The 21,167-nt window shown below is 44.8% G+C and overlaps 1 protein-coding gene across 2 annotated transcripts in view; it reads left to right on the plus strand.

Annotated features, from left to right (window-relative positions):
- Positions 1 to 20,293, plus strand: part of LOC123754278 (uncharacterized) — a 39,899-nt gene extending 19,606 nt beyond the window's left edge. The window contains exons 1-12 of one of the 2 annotated variants that reach the window (XM_069326411.1): positions 6,569 to 6,712; positions 7,577 to 7,701; positions 9,797 to 9,970; positions 10,174 to 10,561; positions 11,661 to 11,797; positions 12,846 to 12,939; positions 13,059 to 13,198; positions 14,123 to 14,260; positions 15,435 to 15,898; positions 16,496 to 16,627; positions 18,548 to 18,626; positions 19,445 to 20,293. In XM_069326411.1, the coding sequence (XP_069182512.1) occupies positions 6,688 to 6,712; positions 7,577 to 7,701; positions 9,797 to 9,970; positions 10,174 to 10,561; positions 11,661 to 11,797; positions 12,846 to 12,939; positions 13,059 to 13,198; positions 14,123 to 14,260; positions 15,435 to 15,898; positions 16,496 to 16,627; positions 18,548 to 18,626; positions 19,445 to 19,525 (1,977 nt within the window). In that variant the 5' untranslated portion in view covers positions 6,569 to 6,687 and the 3' untranslated portion in view covers positions 19,526 to 20,293. Of the gene's footprint in view, positions 1 to 6,568; positions 6,713 to 7,576; positions 7,702 to 9,796; positions 9,971 to 10,173; positions 10,562 to 11,660; positions 11,798 to 12,845; positions 12,940 to 13,058; positions 13,199 to 14,122; positions 14,261 to 15,434; positions 15,899 to 16,495; positions 16,628 to 18,547; positions 18,627 to 19,444 lie in introns of those variants that run through there. The other variant, XM_045736519.2, reaches the window with a different exon arrangement.
- The last annotated feature ends 874 nt before the right edge of the window (positions 20,294 to 21,167 follow it).

Genomic DNA, 21,167 nt, shown 5'->3' on the forward strand with positions numbered 1-21,167 from the left:
TCTCCTCACAGTGTGAGTGAGGGACGGCGTGAGGTACTGTCTCCTCACACTGTGAGTGAGGGACGGCGTGAGGTACTGTCTCCTCACAGTGTGACCGTCAACTATGAGGCACAGACCTCACCTGCACCACCTTCTCTCTCACTCCTCCTCTCTTGAACTTTTTGTATCAGTCCAACAGGCGATGTGTCAAAGGTCTTTTGAAAGTCCAAATTGTGTGTAGATCGTCCGCCCTTCTCTGTCATGTTTGATTCTTCTCGCCCGAACATCAAATTATATAAAGGTTTGTGAGGCAGGATTTGTCGTCCCTGAACCCTTGGTGGTGCAAGGTACCAGTCTTCTCTCTCTCGATGTTCTACTGTTCTCTCTCTCTCGATGTTCTACTGTTCCCTTGTTGCCACCTTTGTTATGACTTTAATGGTTGTTATGTCAAGCATTCTGGCCTCTGTGTGTACGAACTTGGTTGTGCTTGCGGGGGTTGAGCTCTGGCTCTTTGGTCCCGGGCTCTCAATTGTCAATGAGCTGCCGCGTGGTGTAGTGGTTTAGCTCCCATAGCCTTTCCTCGTAGCTCATACCTCTCAGTTCTGGAACTAGTCTGGTGGCATACCTCAGCATACCAACGACACATACGAGGCAACACAAGGCTGCCGTTGCCTTCGTTAGTGGCCAGAGTCGCTCGTTGTCAACTGTTGTTGTTGCAATAGTTCTTTATAGCTCGAGTATAAAACTTGAACTTGGCATTGTCAATCAATAGTTTTATCACGTGTGAAGGTTAAAAAAAATCCTGTCCACTAAGCTCCCATCATCACTATTCCGATCCTCAGTCACCACCTTCACGCGGTTTCTCCATTCTGATATTTTTTCTCTCACTATGTGGGGCTCTGTCCTCATTCCAAGAGGTACTCCTTAAACCAACGCTGCATTACGCCAGAGAGAGAGAGAGAGAGAGAGAGAGAGAGAGAGAGAGAGAGAGAGAGAGAGAGAGAGAGAGAGAGAGAGAGAGAGAGAGAGAGAGAGAGAGAGAGGAGGGAGAGGGGTGAGAACAGTGGGTATTTCCCTCCAGTCTTATAAAACACTGCTGCCAGCCTCCTGTTTGATTATATGTCTGCCACAGACGTAAATATTTCCAGGCCGAAATATCCATTTCCATTTCTTGTACAAGAAATGGTCTCTTTTCCCACCCCCCTAAACATAGTTTTCATCCAAGCACAATGCAGGAGGGATTATCAGCCGCTGAAATGCCACAAATATTTCTACTACTACGATTACCGTCAGACGGGAACTAGTGCCTGTCAACACCTGTCTGTCTGTCAACCTGTCTGGCTCTGTCTTTGTGTCTGTCTACGCCCTTTGTATTCGTTCCGAAAACCTCAGCTCACAAGTCAAAAACAAAACAGGATATTGAATTGTTCATTTTTTTTTATTCCAAGACCTTAGTCATGCAATTTAGTTTTTCTTTTGTTTTTGTCTCTCATATATATATATATATATATATATATATATATATATATATATATATATATATATATATATATATATATATATATATATATATATATATATATTTCTGTGTTATTTAAGTGAGCCGTAATGACAATGTGTCGGTAACCTGGGCATCCCTCCCGCCACACCCTAGATGATGTCTTGACCTCCACACTCTCGCCTGATTTCTCCTTGGCACTCCAGATTCTCACTTGACTCCTTTAGACTCTCGTTTTATTTTTTTCCAGGACACTCCAGACGCTTGCACGACTCTTCCGTACTCTCTTGGCCGTCACCGGTATATTACAGACTCTCGTTTGACCACTTTCAAGACGCTCTTGCACGCCTTTCATTCTTTCGCTTGATCATCTCCAAGATTCTTTAGACTCTCGCTTGATGTCCGGTCTCTAGGGTACGTCAGATTCTCGCTTGATATCCGATCTCTAGGGTACGGCAGACTCTCGCTTGATATCCGGTCTCTAAGGTACGCCAGACTGTCGCTTGATATCCGGTCTCTAGGGTACGGCAGACTCTCGCTTGATATCCGGTCTCTAAGGTACGCCAGACTGTCGCTTGATATCCGGTCTCTAGGGTACGGCAAGTCTTGGCTGTATATCCGGTCCATAGAGCACACCCGGCCCTCAGCCACACCAGATCATCAGGTGATATCTGGTCTCTAGGCACGTGCCGCAGGACCCTTACTTGACCTGCTTCAGAGAACTCTAAACTTTCGGTTAACATTACAACGATATTATTGAGGCTTGTTTGACTTTTACAAAGAATCGTAGAATCTTGTTTCGACTTCACAAAGACACGCTAGGCTCTTGTTTGACTTTGCCAAGACACTATAGATTCTCATTTGACCTTACAGAAGAATTTCATTTACAAAGGAAATCATGCCAAGGTAACAGAGATACTATAGACTCTGGCTTCTTGAGGACACCAACCACTTGGGCTGGACGGTAGAGCGACGGTCTCGCTTCATGCGGGTCGGCCGTCCATTCCTATCCCCCCGTCCCATATCCCAATCCCTTCCATGTGCTAGATAGTCGTGGAGGGCTTGGCGCTGTCTCCTGATGGTTCCCTTCCCCCCCTCTGCCACCAACGCCTTGCAGACACTCGTGTGACTCGACACATTTTAATTCCAATTCCGGTTTAGATAAAAGTCTGTCCTCATATTTAACCTTTGTATATTTAACACTAATCTTTCAAATTTGTTTATTACTATTTTACATTTTATTTATACGATGAGTTCTGTTTTGGGTTTGCGCACAATACCAGAAGCTCGTTTGACATCGCTGCGTCCACACAGGTGCTCGCCTGACTACCATAAAAGTCAAGCCAGAAACTGAATAGTCACCTATAAATAAGCGTTGAAGGATATATATGTGTTGTTCAGGTGGTGTTATCCGACTTGTTGGGGACCCGCTATGCAAATAAAGTAACAGTTAAACAATACAAGCAAAGACAAGCGCAGATGCGTAAATATACATATGAATATATATACTTGAAATAAATACAGATACTGCAGTGGTATACATACGCGAGGCGATGCCATTGGCTCATGAGTCATCACGATATCTTGGATGAAATATAACTACAAACTACGGGTAATTGGAACATTATATATATGTGTATATATGTCGATCCTAATAACCGGAGCCGCACTACCAGGCCTAGTGAGCAAAGCCCTTTTTGCCAAATATATAAATAAACATAACTGCGTCAGGCCAACATTGGACGTCAGGCTGCGAACAGCCGCGTCCAACATTGGTTGACTAGTCCAGCAACGAAGCGGCCTAGTCGAGGACCGGGCCGCGGGGACGCTAAGCCCCGAAATCCTCTCAAGGTAACCTCAAGGTAGCGTGTGAAGGCGGTAGGTCGCGGGATGGCTGCCACACGCCGCCAGAGGGCCGGCCGCCATTGTCTCGACCAAACAGAGCCCCCGAGCAAAAACAGCCGTCGACACAAAAACTGCTCTAATGTGATGATAAACAAATCCATTGTCACACAGGAAATAAACGGCGCCTGTGTCAGCTCACAACGGGTTATTGCCAACCTTCACTCGTGCTTTTGTTTTGTTTTTCATTCATTCCAGTCAGGAACTTCTTGAATCCGGTCGTATCAGTGCTCTAAGCGATCACAATACAAACATTCCGTAAAAACTCTTGTTCATTTGAGCCAAATTTGTTGTTCTAAATAGTTATCGAAGTAATTTGATAAATAGGATTATTGAGTCGAATAAGCTACTTTTATGCTTTTATATATTTTGTTTTCATTCAACTCTATTTTTTGTTATTGAAACCGACGTCTAAGGTCCCTAAGCGACCTTGATACGACCAGGTGTTATATTATTCAGTCCGGTTAAAATCTTAACTTCCATCGTTCAGTTCACCGCGCGACCTTTATATTTGTTTTGTTAATCCTGGGTCAGTATTTATCATATTTTTTGTTTACGCGAGATTGTCCTGAAAGATTATTACCAACACAGAGAACGGAAAGAAGGAAAATGTTTACAAGCTGTCCTCAGGCTAGGCTCGTCCAGGCGCCGGCCGACTACAAAGACACATTCATTGGTCCTTAAGGACTTTATTGAAACTCGCTTATTTCTAAATTAAAGCTAATATTATTACATAATATTAGCTTTAATTGCAGATGTCAACTTATTATTATAATTTTACATATATTTAGGCGTAGGTTAGGTTAGGTTTTCAGGTTCTGTTGCAACTATTTGTGTTTGCAGTACGTGGGTGAGGCATCCAGCAACCTGTCCTCACACTAGGCTGGTTAAAGCAGCGGCCGTCCTCCCCAGACTTAGTCATCAGTTTTAACACACTGTGTATTAAACATTGGTTTGTTATCATATATATATATATATATATATTATTATATGTAAAAATTCTATGTATAGTTAGGCGTAGGATAGGTTAAGTGTTTACGTTCTGTTGTCGATTATTTGTATTTGAAGTACGTGGGTGAAGCATTTACAGCGTTGTGGTTCGAACAGATGACGTAAGCGAAGCACTTGTTCCGGAAGTGTTCGGATGTCATCAGTTGTGAGTAGTTGGTAACCACTTTTTCTTCATAAACAGCGGCTTTGGTGTCTGGATTAACGAGCTTGGATCTTTGTATGCGAGGACGTAATTAACATTTAAAGACTTGCCATTCGAACACAGGACGTGAGTGAAGCACCGTTCGAGAAAATTTCGAGTGGGATGTTTTGAGTATTGCGAAAAACGCTTTTACGCATTACAATTTTGTAACTAATAGGTGAAATTTTTACCGGATTGGTTGATTCAGCATAATATACGACGTATTAGAGTACGTGTTGTATAAGACAGGACCCAGCAGACTTCAGTGCCTCCCCCCCCCCCCCCGTGTTGAAGGCCCCACACCCGCCCACTCTGAACCACTAACATACCTGCAGAGAAGAACCCCCCCTGCCCCCCCTGTCCCCCTCCCATGTTGCCGGATACCCCTTCCCCTTCTGCTCTCGCTCTGCAGGTCCCTCACATCTCAAACACTGCAGACCCTCTCACCCCTAAAAGGCAGGTCTACCACACTGCAGGTTTAGACCTATTGTCTTGTGTATGACCCTCTGTCCTGCGTGGCAGTGAATACCAGCATTATCCTGACTTTAATAAGACTTAATCGAAATCCTCAGATTAGGCAAAAAGGTAATTAATTTTGTCAGTAAAGATGTTAATAATAATAACTGCAGGGGGGGCTATTCCCCCCCCCCCTTGGTGCAGCAGAAATACTCACTTTTCCCCTCCCTACTTCAGGGCCCTAACGCCCCCTTGCTGCCTCCTCTTACTTCAGGTCCCTAAAGCCCCCTTGCTGCCTCCTCTTACTTCAGGTCCCTAAAGCCCCCTTGCTGCCTCCTCTTACTTCAGGTCCCTAAAGCCCCCTTTGCCCTTCACGCACGTAATGTAGCGGCCTCCAGCGGCCCTCCTGGATATTACGGCCCTTTTTGTTCCCGCCAACCCCGTTACTGTGTTGAGAGCGACGAGGAGAACCAGGGGCCAGATTCACGAAGCAGTTACGCAAGTACTTACGAACCTGTACATCTTTTCCCAATCTTTGGCGGCTTTGTTTACATTTATTAAACAGTTAATGAGCTCCGAAGCACCAGGAGGCTGTTTATAACAACAACAACAGTTGATTGGGAAGTTTTCAAGCTGGTAAATTGTTTAATAAATGTAACCAAAGCCGTCAAAGATTGAGAAAAGATGTACACGTTCGCAAGTACTTGCGTGACTGCTTCGTGAATCTAGCTCCAGGGAGGGCCAGATTAAGGAGATCCCAGGGTAAGGAGAGAGGGCTGGAATAAAAGAGGGATTATATATATATATATATATATATATATATATATATATATATATATATATATATATATATATATATATATATATATATAATGTGTGAGTGTGTGTACATTTAATTTCTGATCAGTTCTTCTTTTTTGGCATTGTTGCAGATGTCAAGCTATATTAAGATCTGACCTGACTGTCCATCACTACTGGGGACCTGACTCTCAATCACTGTCGAGGACCTAACTCCATCACAACTGTGGAACTGACTCCATCACTACCGGTGAACTAACTCCATAACTACCGGTGACCTGACTCCTTCAATACTGTGGATCTGACTCCATCACTACTGGTGACATGACTCTTTCACTACCGGTGACCTGACTCCTTGACTAAGAAAACAATAGACCGCCCATAATCTATCACAAAAAAAATAATAGATCAACCATACTGTCATTAAGGAAAATAATAGATAGACCATTATCTGTAATTCAGGAAAACAATAGATCGACTATAATCTATCACTAAGGAGAAACAATAGATCGACTATCATCCGTGATTAAGGAAATAACATATCGACAATATTCTATTTTGCCTTAAAGAAGCAACAGGTAGAAGAATATTATATTCCACCTATCTTCAGTAACAAAACAAGACGCGATTAATCGTCCACTTGAATATAAAAGCAGAAAGTTAAAATACACACACAAACAAAGCAGCACAAACACACAACAAACATACAGAAGTCGACTGTATTGGTGGTGCTTCAGAGTGCGCCTGGATCTTCGAAAAGTATAAAAATAATAACAACAGCAGTTGCAAGAACAATAACTAACAGCAGTAACAACAACAATAATAACAACAACAAAGGTGGTCACAAAACAACTACAGCAACATGTCTTTTCCACCAGGCAGTTCAGGTGGGTGCCACAGTGCCACTTTTCATACCTAAAAAAAAGTCCACTTGCTGGTAAATTCCTGTCCACTAATTTGTTTTACCGTCAGTACCTTTGTAGGTAAAATGCCTCCAACACTTCCCCCCCTCCACCTCCACTACCTCCAACACCCCCCCCAATACCTCTAACACCTCCTAACACCACCTCCAACACCCGTTAACACCATCACCTGGACCCATCACATATATTTGTATTGTGATAAATGTTGGTCCGCGATACCTCTTCTTGGTTGCCCTCTTGCGATCAAGACATATTCAGTCATTATTATTACTAATATCATGATTAACATCATTGTTATCAGCGCTTTCATATTATCATTGTATACAGCATTTACGACCTTTGTAGTTGCCGCTAATATTGTTCTTGTCGTTATTATTCATAGGCTACAAAAATCCCTCTTTTTTTGGGGGGTGGGGGGTGGGGTGGGGGGGGAGCAAGAGAGCGCTCCTGTGAGTAGCCTCTGGTAGCCTCATAATTATATTCTATAGTATTTTATTAGGAAGTCTTTGATTATCATAATCTAAATAACCAGTAATAATGGCTGGCAATGCCAGAATAATCCTCAGAAATATTTGATAATCGATAAAAAATTCATCAGTAGTGTTCTCAAGCATTAAACATTTTTTTTTTCAATGCCGCTTATAATAATCAGTAAATTATTATCTGAAACTATTATATAATTCTTGAATAATCAATGAGAATGTGTCACCGTCCGTAAAAGTCCTTGTAACACGCTCTAATAATCCTTGAAAATAAATAATCATTGCAAAGTAATGTGATGTTGGAGGTGACTGACTAAAGGTGTGTTTGTGTGTGTTCCTCCCGCAGGCTACATCCCGCTCTTCAAGGTACCGTGTGACAGGTTCCTAGGGGAGACCATCTCTTGGATCATCACTCTCGCTATCACGCCCATCTCCTGCTCCATCGTGCCCTGGTTCTGCTGTCCCTTCCAGGTAGGCTGCTAGATATCTTTCTCTCGCTCTCTCTCTCTCTTTCTCTCTCTCTCTCTCTCTCTCTCTCTTTCTCTCTCTCTCTCTCTCTCTCTCTCTCTCTCTCTCTCTCTCTCTCTCTCTCTCTCTCTCTCTCTCTCTCTCTCTCTCTCTCTCTCTCTCTCTCTCTCTCTCTCTCTTTCATTACCTATTTTAAACAAAAGATTTTACCCAAGGGAAGCATGTGAAATAATTCAGGATAAATGAATTATGTTTTTAGACAATAAATTACACAATACTCAGCTGGCTATCACCAGCTATGTTGGTCTTTCCTGGCTCTAAACTTATTGTTTATATTCATAGTTTTGTGTTACATTTTGTGTTTATTTAAAATTTTACTCGTATCCCACATTTAATTCCCTCTCATCCATTTACATATATGAATGATGTCGCTCTTAACTCTTCGTCTGTCTAGATAATGTGAATTAAGCCTTTTTTAGTACGTTTTTAAGGAAGGTTCTTATGTTCTTAAAACTTTATATTCAAGAAATACCTGGGGTAGATATTGAGTTTAGAATTGGCTTGTTGATTTATTAAACAAATTATCGGGTAATTAACTCAATATTTTTCAAGCGTTAGATTGATATAGGTTAGATATATATGAATGAGTTTGGGTGGATGTAAATAAGGAGCTGCATCGTATGTGGGACAGTAGGACTTCTACTGTTTTATTTATTCCAATGTTCATATAGTATATCTTCCGTCTTAAAAAAAATGGGCACCACATTAGCAACCCTCCATGATACAAGTACTTTGATCGACTCCAGTGAGTCGATCAAAAAAACTTTTTGATCGACTTTAAATTTTGTATAAAAATCTTCTACTGTTTGTGTAGAACACTTTTGTTTATGCCAGCGTGGGGCTCTAATCTTTTTACCCAAACTTTGTTCATTAATTTTACTGGAATGTAATTTGGTTGTTATACTGTAATTTTTATGGCAATTGTTATCCCTTTTTTTAAGTTATCTTTCTTTTACTGTTAGTTACACCCATATCAATATCTAAATGTTCAAAGTTTAAAAAAAAAAAATTCCAGTAAAGAGTCGGCAACAGGTCTTGAAAGATGACCCGCCTATTTTACAGGCGGACTTGTAATAATGCAATAATCTTCCCAATATAATAGTGCCAGTTATCACTGCCAACCCACAACCTCGGCAGAGCATCGCACATGGCCGAGAGCCCTTCGTTATTTCTAATCACCGCTCGTGCTAAACTTTATATTGGACCAACAACGCCTCACAAGTACCTCGGTTAATGTCGTTTCCACAAACTGAGAGGCACACGATGGCCGAGCTTGATCCCACCGTATGACAATATATTGTTCAATCTATCTACTATGTCCCCAAACCGTGCTTCCTGAAAACACACTAACTGCATCCCTGGGACAGAAGACTGTCAACATAGTAGTAGTAGTAGTAGTAGGCATCCATCAGTCTCAGGAGACTATGGTGTTGTGCTCTGGAGTGGCCTCACTAGGGCTCAAAGCCAGGGTAGATTGATATGGAGGAGAAGCTGTTACCCAGGCAGCACACTTGCTAATCTATAACAACTAACATTCTTCTACGTTCTTGTGATGAGCAGTTTTCCTGCTCAAAAGGTTCCTACTTAAGCTCTCTTTTGAGTTCCCTCTCAAGTTTTCCTCTCGGTTTCCGCTCAGATTCTTCTATAAAACAGAGAAGAGGTTCGTCGTTTCAACCACTGCTTTTGTTATTGTAGGGTTTCCGACCTTTCTGTGGTCTAAACGCCCTCAGTTTTCGACCACTTTCCACCCATCATCATGCACATTATTCTGCTGTTCATTCTTGCATGACTATACAGTGCCTTAGTCTGTCAATCCGTGACCTGAGTGGCAGGCAGAGCTCGTGCATGCGAGATCATGATCTGTGCTGTGTTGATCCCAATAATACTCACTAGCAGCAGACATTGAGACACCACTGCCTTTGACAAGTGAACGTATCACCCCAGCGGGCAGAACAGGCTCAAATGTCGTTGACTCGACGCTATCTAGTTCGTTCAACGCCAACACTAGCATCACCACCACTCCCTCTCTCTCCCTCAGGTCGCCAACACCAGCATCACCATCACCGCCGACCTCAGCTGTAACGATCCTGGTGCCGTCTACGGCGCTGTAGCCTTCTGGACCATGCAGGCCACGTCCGTGGTGGGCCTGGTGCTGGCCCTGGCCAGCCTGGCCAACTGCGCCGCTGCCACCATAGGCATGAATGTATCACAGGTAAGCATCAGCATACACTCTCACAAACACACTCTCGCAAACACACACACACACACACACACACACACACACACACACACACACACACACACACACACACACACACACACACACACACACATACAAATACACATACACAAGAAGCTTGCCTTCATAGCCGGTATAGCTTCTTTTTTCTAACATACACATGCGCCTTTTTGCAGTCGACCTCACTACAGTCCTTCATGGTTCCCTTGAACGTGGAGTTGCCTAATCTGGGGGTGAAGCTCTCAGACTTCGAGTCGTGGCTGCAGAAGGACGAGGATGCCAACCTGCAGTTGGTCAAGAAGAAGGTGATTGACGTCCTGAAGGAGAAGTACCGTCTGGAGCTCCTCAAGGAGAGGTTTAAGGCCAAGACTGAAGAGGAGGAGGGGGAGGAGTGGGCTGAGTCGACGACGACGACGACGGTGGAGGAGGCCACGGAGCAAGGAGGAGTGGGGCTGCTGGAGGAGGTGTTGGCTGAGAACGGGACAGTGGACACAGAGGCCCATTCTAGGGCCAAGAGACAGGTCATCAATGTCCGCATACCAACCTTACTCGGGCATGTTCCAGGTGAGTGTGACAGTCACTGCTTGTAACCCTGCCGCCGTGCGCATGCACACGCACTGGCGCACGCCAGGGCTCACCCACATGCACTGGTGCACGCCAGGGCTCACCCACATGCACGGGCGCACGCCAGGACTCACCCACATGCACGGACGCACGCCAGGGCATACCCACATGCACGGGCGCTCGCGAGAGTACGCGATGCAAAAACACACACACACACATATTGGTAGAGAAGCAAAGCAACTCTATGCATCAAGGAAAACGCCTTTGAAGGAGACACCACACTGAGCTAGCCTCGAGACTCACCCGTAAACTAGACAACATCAGCGGTGTCCGCAGCCAAATAAAAGGACTGCCTTCAGGGACTTAAACAGGGAGTCATTTACAATGCATTAGACCAATACCTGGAAACACAGTGTTAGTGCAAATTTATCGCCTAACTTTGCACTCAAAGGCACTCTCAGTAAGTCTAGGGGCTAGTGGCAGCTTGGTCAGGGCCGGACCTGGACTAGGAGGCAAGGGAGGGACCAGGACCAGGGGACATGGGAGAGACCAGGGGACATGGGAGGGACCAGGACCAGGGGACAAACCCCCCCCCCCCCCCCCTCAGGGAACACAGAGTGTGCAGTGTCCTAAACCCTTTATCAAGCCTCCTGGAGACTATCTGGGTGTTGGCCAGGCTGACAGACGTGACGCAACGTGTGTCGTGTGCGGTACTGACGTGAGACGTGGCGGCCTGGCCTCCGTCCTGCCCTTTTTCCTTCAGTTGACTCAGCAAGGCGGGTCCACGCCCCCCTGTGTAGCGCCCCCTGTGTAGCACATACTAATGATATACTCTGAATGCTTGCGTCATACACACTCACCATACTTAGTATACACTGAAACAACAGTAGGGTATATTAGCAGTATATTCTCACGTTATACTCGGGGAATATTCGTATAATTTACATAGACTGCATTAATGAGAGGTCATTTTACACTTACGTTATTTTTTCACTCAAGAAACACACTCGAGACGCACTAGGAACACACTCGGGTCACACTCGAGACACAGTGAGGCAACACTAGAGGTCACACTCGTCATAATACTTGTCTTACCCAGGTGGGGACGACCAGGTGGTGGACGCGTGTGAGAGGAACGAGGTCCTGGTCGATGAGGACGGAGAGTGTCACGACCTGCTCACCCAGGGCCCCTGCGACGACAACCACATCGTCCTCATGAACCCCGCCACCAGGAAGGTAGGAAAGAGAGAGAGAGAGAGAGAGAGAGAGAGAGAGAGAGAGAGAGAGAGAGAGAGAGAGAGAGAGAGAGAGAGAGAGAGAGAGAGAGAGAGAGGGAGGTTTACGATCTCTTCAACAGTTTGCTTTACATTTATAATAACTTTTGTCATTGAGGTTAAAGAAGTACCTGGCATCTCCAAAACTGCTGTTACTCTCGCAAAATTATATTCTCCCAGAATTCCCTTAGTATTCTCCAAGTGTTTCCCTAGTGCTGCCTGTGTGGTAGGATGTGAGGCGAGGCAATGCCCAGTCAGTATGGGTCTGGGAGGCAGTGGGTATGGCGTGAGCTGTTTTGTCTCGGTTTTGAGGATTGTTATATGTACTTTAAGAAAGTGTTTCATATGTATTGCTTTGGCAGTGTCCAGTCATTTAATGTCACCGCATCTTTCAGTTACTTTAATGTTTGATGTAAGGATATATCTGGTGATGATTTAGTTGTGTGTAGAAATGATGTGATATTTGACAGAGTCTTGTTGTTTGTGCACAGTTAGGTGCCTTGAAAGAGATGGTGTGGCCCTTCACATATACTCTTTGAGATCTTTGGGGGTTGACAGTCCAACTTTCGACCTTCCATTATCTACATTGGGGGTTTCCTTTCCAAGCAGTGAGGGATTAGGGAAGCTTTTGGAAATGTCTTGCCTCTTATCCTAGTTTTCCTTGTTTCCACCAAAATCCAAGGTGCCCTCAACCGTCTCAGCTCATCTCAAGGAGAACCAGACGCCCTCTTGGTGACCTCAGACCTCTGGTACCGGCCACTTTTTCACATTCTTCCTTTGTAACTTTTGTTTTAAATTATTTTTACACCCATCTATTCTATATCCACAGATTACGTAATAATCAGGGAACATTATTTAACGTGTTGAAAAGGTCGGGAATAAGAAACTTATTTACTCTGAGGAAATATATAAGTCTGGGCTGATTCAATCGTCATAGAAACTGATGGTTTTCAATGGATGTCTTAATGGGTGACTAATCTGTTTCTTCTTCTTCTTGCGCCGCTCTGCAGGGCTTCTGCGCCCCCCAGCTTTGTCCCCCGGACCGTGTCTTCCTCTTCAGCGACCAGCTCTGTCACGACCCTCGCGAATACGGCTTGTGTCCACGTGAGTATTGCTTATGTTCGCGTAAGTACTATTTGTGTCCGCGTGAGTACTGTTTGTGTCCGCATGAGTATTGTTTGTGTCCTCGTGAGTAATACTCACCACCCCCACCTCCTTCTCAGCGGGTCGCCAGCTCTTCAGCACCGGCTACGGGACTCCGGTGTGTGGCTGCCCCGACGGCACCTACGAGGAGGATGACGACCTTGATGACGATGTCTGTGAGCCCATCCTCGGCCACATCTCTGACTGCCCCGCAGGACAGGTGAGAGGTCTTTACTGGACCCCAGGACAGGTTAGAGATCATTTACTGAACCCCAGGGCAGGTGAGAGGTAATTTTCTGACCCCAGGGCAAGTCGCCCTGGGGTCATTTACTGACCCCAGGACTGGTGAGATGTCATTCAGTTCCGTATTGAATACCGGTTACTTATTCAGTCAGCCCGTTCTCCTGATTTGTCACAGCGTACAAAATGCAACGTTCTAACCTTACCAGTAACGTTAGAACCCAAGCAACCCACCTAACCTAACCTGCTCATGCTTAGAAAACGTGGATATTTGTGAGCGGTTACTTTAATTCTACTTTGGAATTTGTACGTTGGGGGCCATAACGTACGAAATGAGACGTATGACTTGAGAGGTTGGGTTGGAAGAGCAAGACAGGGCCAGGATTTCTTAATCTTGTAGTTACGAACCTGTTTCAGTCCTTGGAAGCTCTGTTTACGCGTAGTTCTACATTGTAGTGTAGTAAACAGTTCAGAAAAGTCTTACAAAAACAGTTTACGAGCATGGAAACTTCCCAATTAAATATTAGTATTGGTATTAACTGCCTCCTGGCGCTTTGGAGCTCATGGATTGTTTAAATAATGTAAACAAAGCCGCCAAAGATTGATTTTAGATGCTTTGCTCCCGTTTTAGAACGTTCCTTTATTTAACCAACTGGGATCTTCTATGTAACAAACTACGTTCACATGCCTGAAATGTTATTTCCACCCACTTTATAACCGAACTGTTCAGCTCTCCTCCCTTCCCCATGCTTCCTTCCCTTCAGCCTTCCTTCCCTTCAGCCTTCCTTCCCTTCAGCCTTCCTCCATTTCCCCCTCCGTCATCCCTCTGCTTGACCAGAGGTGAGAGCTGGCCGTTCAGGGCAAATGGCCACCTCCCTGCTAAGCCGTGCGAGTTCTTCCTCAGGTATTCTGGTTCAGCGACTTCCGTCGCCCCCCGGAGTGCCGCCCTGACCCCTGCAAGGGACTCAACCTGAAGCGGGGCCCCGAGGACCTGCCTTACGTCCCCGCCCTGGTTGATAACAAGTGCTACAAGGTTGGCACGGTGAGTAGTGTCTCTCTTTCCTGTCTCCCTTCTACGCCCGATTTGTACCTTCCTTCTAGAGGCGACTTTTCCTTCCCTTCCAAAGGCGACTAGTTATTAAGATCAACAAGTATACTATAACAGTAAACATACTTGAGGACCACAGTAAAGTCTTGAGTACATACTCAGTGAGAAGCACACGCGCCTCTCTCTCTCTCTATGTCCCTTGTCATACAACTCAAGTTTTCTTGTCTCCTAATTATAGTTTGGCCACATTCCAGTTAGCACTATAACAATTATGATCCATACCTTGAATTAAATTGTATATATAATTTTATTCTGATGATTAATGAAAAATCTATTTCAATAGCGTTAAGTACAGAAAACTAATAAATATAGTCCTTAAGTTATTTTTGAAGCATATCTCAAAATTATGTTATTTTTAATATTTATTTATTTATATATTTATTATTAATTATTTAGTTATAACAAAATTGATGTTATACGTCAATTTCTCGTCTGTCGCAACTTAAGGGGTAAGAACATCAAAGTTGAATTATGCATAAGGTGTTATGTTTCAGTTCCTCAAGATTTTAAATTGATGCATCTAATCAAGGAGAATGATTTCATGTGCAAGGAAGGCAATAAGAAATATTGGTAGGGAACTTAGAGTAAAAGTTCCTCTAAGTTCCTAGAGGTTCCTCCTTCACAAACATAGCAGCTACAGATGCTTAGTGACTGTAGGTGGAGTAATTCCCATATTTAGATTGCATGTTGCACCACATGCAACTGCCATGCAAATAGTAGCAGTAATGTCCATAGTAGTTGGAGAAGTAATTTAATAACTGTGTCAGATGTTGATAGTAGTAGTAGTAATTGTGGAAGACGTTAGTAAAACTAATTATGATCTCAGTCCATCTTTCCTTTAAATATTTCATGCTGTCTCCTAACATGTTGCCAGTAGTGTAAGTCAAAAGATGCGAAATATAGGAAGAGAGCGATCTTATGACAATGAAGGTGGTCCTAATTGGCATAGGAACTTATGCATCTTAACTCCTATTATCACAACAGGGTGCCAATTATACCACCTTGTGACATAATCTATCACGATACAATTTGTAGTAAAAAATTAGTCTTATTATTTCCTAAGAGATACCCCATATAATGTCTCATGCTTCTGCTTCACCACCCACAGCAACCGCCCATTTGCTCGTCAGACCAATACTACTCTCTCTCGCTGGAGCTCCTTCGGGGCGTCTGTTCCTCGCTGGAAGATGCCGGCTACCTGGTGCTGGACTCCGATGAAATGGACACCATCACCAAGCATTACGGTGACGTTGTTTCCAGGAAAGATAGCGATGCTTCCTCCTCCTCCAAGCCGTCCAAATCCTCCAAGACCAAGATCACCCCAGCGGGGACGACCCTGCTGCGGCGACCAGTGATCGGGGCGCCAGTGGTGTGGACCCAGGACAGCGACGACGACCCGCCGCCGCTGAACGTGGGCCAGGCGGTGGTGTTGAGCAGCAAACTTCACCCAGCGAACAATGAAGTGGAGGACGACGGCCACATGATGACCCTCTACCCCACCCACATGAGTGCCTTCTCTCCGCCCCTCATCACCGTCAACGGCTCCATCACCTTCCTCGGCTTAATGGCGGGGTGAGTTCCCTCTGACTGTCCTCATCCCCCTCCCCCCCCCTCTGCCTAATCACTTGGGCTAGACGGTAGAACGACGGTCTCGCTTTATGCAGGTCGGCGTTCAATCTCCGACCGTTCAAGTGGTTGGGGACCATTCCATTCCTCGTCCCATCCCAAATTCTTATCCTGATCCCTTCCCAGTGCTATATAGTCGTAATGGCTAGGCGCTTTCTCCTGATAATGCCTTCCCCCCCTTTTGTATGCCATATCTGTTGTATATTATGTGTGCACCTACCTAAATAGTTTCTCTGGGTTGAGCTTCAGCTCCCGGGTGCCACTTTTCAGTTGTTTGATACGTTAACTTCCGCAACAAACCCCCTTACTTCTCTGATAATTTATATTCCTTCCTCCAGTACTGCAACAGGTACTCACAGGGTACTCTACCAAGCGTACTATCCCCCCTACTAATCTGTTGTTTTAGATTTAGCTACTCAGAATAAAATGCCCATGTAGCACGGGCTATGGTGAGCCCGTAAATCCCTACTAATCACAAGGCTCTTGCCTTGTACTGCCTGGTCAGCCTCCCTCACCACTAACACGGTGTGGTGGTCCTTGCAGGCCGGCGCCCCGCCACCACCGCCAGCGACGCGCGCCTCTGCCCTTCGCCTCCCCCGGCAGCGTGGTGGAGCCCGGACTCTCCGCCTGTCGCGCCGGAGCCAGGAGAGACGGCAACGCCAAGTGTCGCAACACGTAAGTCTTGTTGTTATAGATTCAGCTACTCGGAACAAGTTCCAAGTAGCACGGGCTATGGTGAGCCCGTAACTTACCTGGCACAGGAGCGGGGCAAGTAGCACGGGCTATGGTGAGCCCGTACCTTACCTGGCACAGGAGCGGGGCAAGTAGCACGGGCTATGGTGAGCCCGTAAATTACCTGGCACAGGAGCGGGGCAAGTAGCACGGGCTATGGTGAGCCCGTACCTTACCTGGCACAGGAGCGGGGCAAGTAGCACCGGCTATGGTTAGCTTCGTCTCTGACGTGAGTCTTGTGGGCCACGGAGCCACCATCGGGGACCATTACAAGCTATTTGTGGTCAAGAAGGGTTATGTGGGTCTTTTATGGAACTAAATATTGCTTTGGAGACCTTTTTGGGGATAATAGGGACCATTTGAAGGCTTTGTGGACATTTTTTTGGTCATGCTCTGCCATGGGCGATCATTTAGCAGTCTCCGTGGTGTAGTGGTAAGACACTCGCCTGGCGTTCCGCGAGCGCTATGTCATGGGTTCGTATCCTGGCCGGGGAGGATTTACTGGGCGCAATTCCTTAACTGTAGCCTCTGTTTAACGCAACAGTAAAATGTGTACTTGGATGAAAAAACGATTCTTCGCGGCAGGGGATCGTATTCCAGGGACCATAGGATTAAGGACTTGCCCGAAACGCTACGCGTACTAGTGGCTGTACAAGAATGTAACAACTCTTGTATATATCTCAAAAAATTTAGGCTACTAAGAGCTATGTAGCCACGATTTGAGACTATAGAAGGCTATAGGTACCTTGTTTTGCCGCAAATTTATATTGGAACGTATATAGAAAGGCGACGAAGAATTAAAATAGTCATCTTTCTCTGTATAAGTTCAAAGGAATTCATATCCTGTCTTATTATTTGGCTGCAAGAACTGTATAGAATAATCCAAATGAGATCTCATAAGCGCTGGGTAAAGTTTAGCGACAATATTTCTGCATTTTTTGGAACAACTCAAAAGCTTATAAAAACTGATGAGTATAATATAGTAATCTTTACTCTCGTGATCAGCCTTAAATATGTTAAAAAATAATGAATAATTCAATCGAAATATGCTCATCATTAACATTATAAAACATTGTTGTAAAAATAGGCTTGAAAAAATTGAGAGTAAAATATATTGAATATGATTATCAGATATATCAAACCCAGCTGTGAATATTGTATTATTTGATTTACTATGTTATGGTGAATATGGATTGTATTTGTTATATCTGAAACTTGCACATAGTTACCATATATATATTAAGGAGGATTTGAACCAGTACACTTGGTACTCCCAAGTGTACACACACACACACACCCTAGACGATTAAGTTGAATCCCAGGCCAGGTGGCAGTGCGCCTGACCATGTCGTGGTGTACTGGTCTTGTGTATGAGCTTCCCAGTATCTGGTGTACGGGTTCGAATCCTCCTCATGAATCATACTGATTTTCTCATTATTATTATTATTATTATTATTATTATTATTATTATTATTATTATTATTATTATTATTATTTTGTTTTTATTGTATTTTTTCTTAAAATTATTTTCACTTTTGCATGAGACACTTAATGTAACATCTGTTATGTAAGTATGTAGACATATATTAATTTGGTGGAGTGTGTACAACAGTGGGATGAGCCCTGGTAACATAGGTTCGAATCCTGAATAGGTCAGCTTAGTGAGTTATTATCTTGAGGGAACATTCCAGCGTTCTCTCATATATAATATATATACAACGTCATGCATGTATGCATACATTGACAAACACAATTCAGGAGTGTTCGTAATGTGCGATAAAATGCAGCATAATTACACGCTATTTCCTTGGGAATATTTAATAATGAAATGTCTAACGTTGTTGATTCATCTGACGTCTTCAGGATCCTGCCCAGTCGCTTCCCTCCTTCAAGACCCCGTCGAGACGCGCCCCCTGTGGGTCCCACCTCCTCCTGCCCCTCTGTGAGTACTGTTATTCATCCTCCTGCCCCTCCGTGAGTACTGTTCCTCATCCTCCTGCCCCTCTGTGAGTACTGTTCCTCATCCTCCTGCCCCTCCGTGAGTACTGTTCCTCATCCTCCTGCCCCTCTGTGAGTACTGTTCCTCATCCTCCTGCCCCTCTGTGAGTACTGTTCCTCATCCTCCTGCCCCTCCGTGAGTACTGTTATTCATCCTCCTGCCCCTCTGTGAGTACTGTTCCTCATCCTCCTGCCCCTCTGTGAGTACTGTTCCTCATCCTCCTGCCCCTCTGTGAGTACTGTTCCTCATCCTCCTGCCCCTCCGTGAGTACTGTTATTCATCCTCCTGCCCCTCTGTGAGTACTGTTCCTCATCCTCCTGCCCCTCTGTGAGTACTGTTCCTCATCCTCCTGCCCCTCCGTGAGTACTGTTCCTCATCCTCCTGCCCCTCTGTGAGTACTGTTCCTCATCCTCCTGCCCCTCCGTGAGTACTGTTCCTCATCCTCCTGCCCCTCTGTGAGTACTGTTATTCATCCTCCTGCCCCTCTGTGAGTACTGTTATTCATCCTCCTGCCCCTCCGTGAGTACTGTTATTCATCCTCCTGCCCCTCCGTGAGTACTGTTCCTCATCCTCCTGCTCCTCCGTGAGTACTGTTATTCATCCTCCTGCCCCTCCGTGAGTACTGTTATTCATCCTCCTGCCCCTCCGTGAGTGAGAACTGTGAGTCCTGTTCCTCATTCAACATTGCCCGCGCCTGCGTTAGTGGCGACTGTTAATCTGATGTTCTTACGTGTTCTTATGTGTTCTTATGTGTTCTTCAGGGAGCGTTTGACCTGAGCCGTCGGTGCTCGTCCAACAAGGGGGGCATCGCCTCCTCCATCAACGCCCTGGGTCTTGGTTAGTGACCCCCGTCCTGCGTGGTGCGCGGCAGGCTCGGCTCACCGGGATGGGCCGTTCCTCTCGATCTGAAGGCGACACTAGCGAGGCGACACAGTATGGGACGACCTCCACGACAGCTCCTGGTCGTCCACACGCTGCAGTTTCAACCGTTGACGTGTGGTGGTGTTCGTGTGCCATGTTGACTTCGGATTTCTATTTTGGCCTGTTTGAGAGGTCGCTTTAAGAGTCGATCTTAGCTGAGTCTGCCTCACATCTTAGCTGTAGTGTAGATATAGTATTACTGTGTGTGTGTGTGTGTTTGTGTGTGTGTGTGTGTGTGTGTGTGTGTGTGTGTGTGTGTGTGTGTGTGTGTGTGTGTGTGTGTGTGTGTGTGTGCGTGCGTGCAAACTGGTAAATTGTGCGTGTTGTGATATAGCATTTAGGCATTGGAAAGGGCCTCTCCTGCCCCCTGGGATGTGTCGGGATATGGGGTTATGACCTACAACACTGAGAGCAGAAAATGTATTAAAAAGCAAGTTTAAGGACGTACAAGAAACATTAGGACGCAAGTTTAAGGACGTACAAGAGGAATTAAGACGCTAGTATCAGGACATATAAGGAACATTGAGTCATCAGTGTCAGGACATTTTCAATTGTCGCCTAACTTAGAGGTCAAAGTTGACTAGGACGGTAAATGACACTTGTGTCAAGATCGGACACATGAAGGATTACAAATGAATATAATCAGCTAGACATGGGTAGATGGCAGACAGTAAATCCATAGACAAAAATATATGATAAATGAGAATATTTTCCGATCACACCTACACAAATTTACTGAAGACTCACACTTATTCTTCGATATTCTTCTATTCTATTCTATTCTTCCTAGTAGCTAGATTCTCTCATGGAAATTAACGAGTTACTGAATAAGAGGACACTGGCTTTAACTGCAATGTATCACACATTTAGAAGTTACTTCACCAGTCTGCACAAGCCACACTAAATTCTATGTCTTGGATAATACACACTGCCTTCTTGTAGGCCACTAATACTAACACAATATTAAGTCTTTCCTCCTCAAAAGTACGAGATACTCTGAGTGAACACATAAGCGCTTGATTCTTTTCCCTCCCCCCCAAAAAAGTCACCCCCATAAGCCCTGTCCCAAGAAGACGTGGCCCACCTGTCACGGACTAGCCAATCCCAGTACACTGTTTGACAGAAATTAATGATTGCCCAGCCCAGCGTTTCTTGAAAATTGGTCAACCTTGCAACCAGTGTCCTACGACCACCTTAGTGACCATGGGACCTGGTGCTAGTGAGTTAGTATGATGCTGCTAGTAGCAATGATGCAACGTAAACTATTTACAAGTTAGAGAAGCTATTCGGATGTCATTAGAATTATTAGGATGCCAGAGAGACCATTAGGACGGTAGACAATTATAAATTCTGAGTCCCTATTATGATAGCACAGAAACAACTAGGACATTACACCCGCTAAAGACTTAAAATACCCGTTATTATATTAGAACAAGAAATAGAATTTTGAGGCTAGATATGCTACTAGTATTTAAGAGGTCATTAATCACTCGAGAGAGACTATTAGGATGGAAGAGAGACACTGGTAGAGAAAGAGACTAGTAGAGAGAGACTGGTAGAATG

This window comes from Procambarus clarkii, chromosome 18 (genome assembly GCF_040958095.1).
Source record: "Procambarus clarkii isolate CNS0578487 chromosome 18, FALCON_Pclarkii_2.0, whole genome shotgun sequence".
Lineage (NCBI taxonomy): Eukaryota > Metazoa > Arthropoda > Malacostraca > Decapoda > Cambaridae > Procambarus > Procambarus clarkii.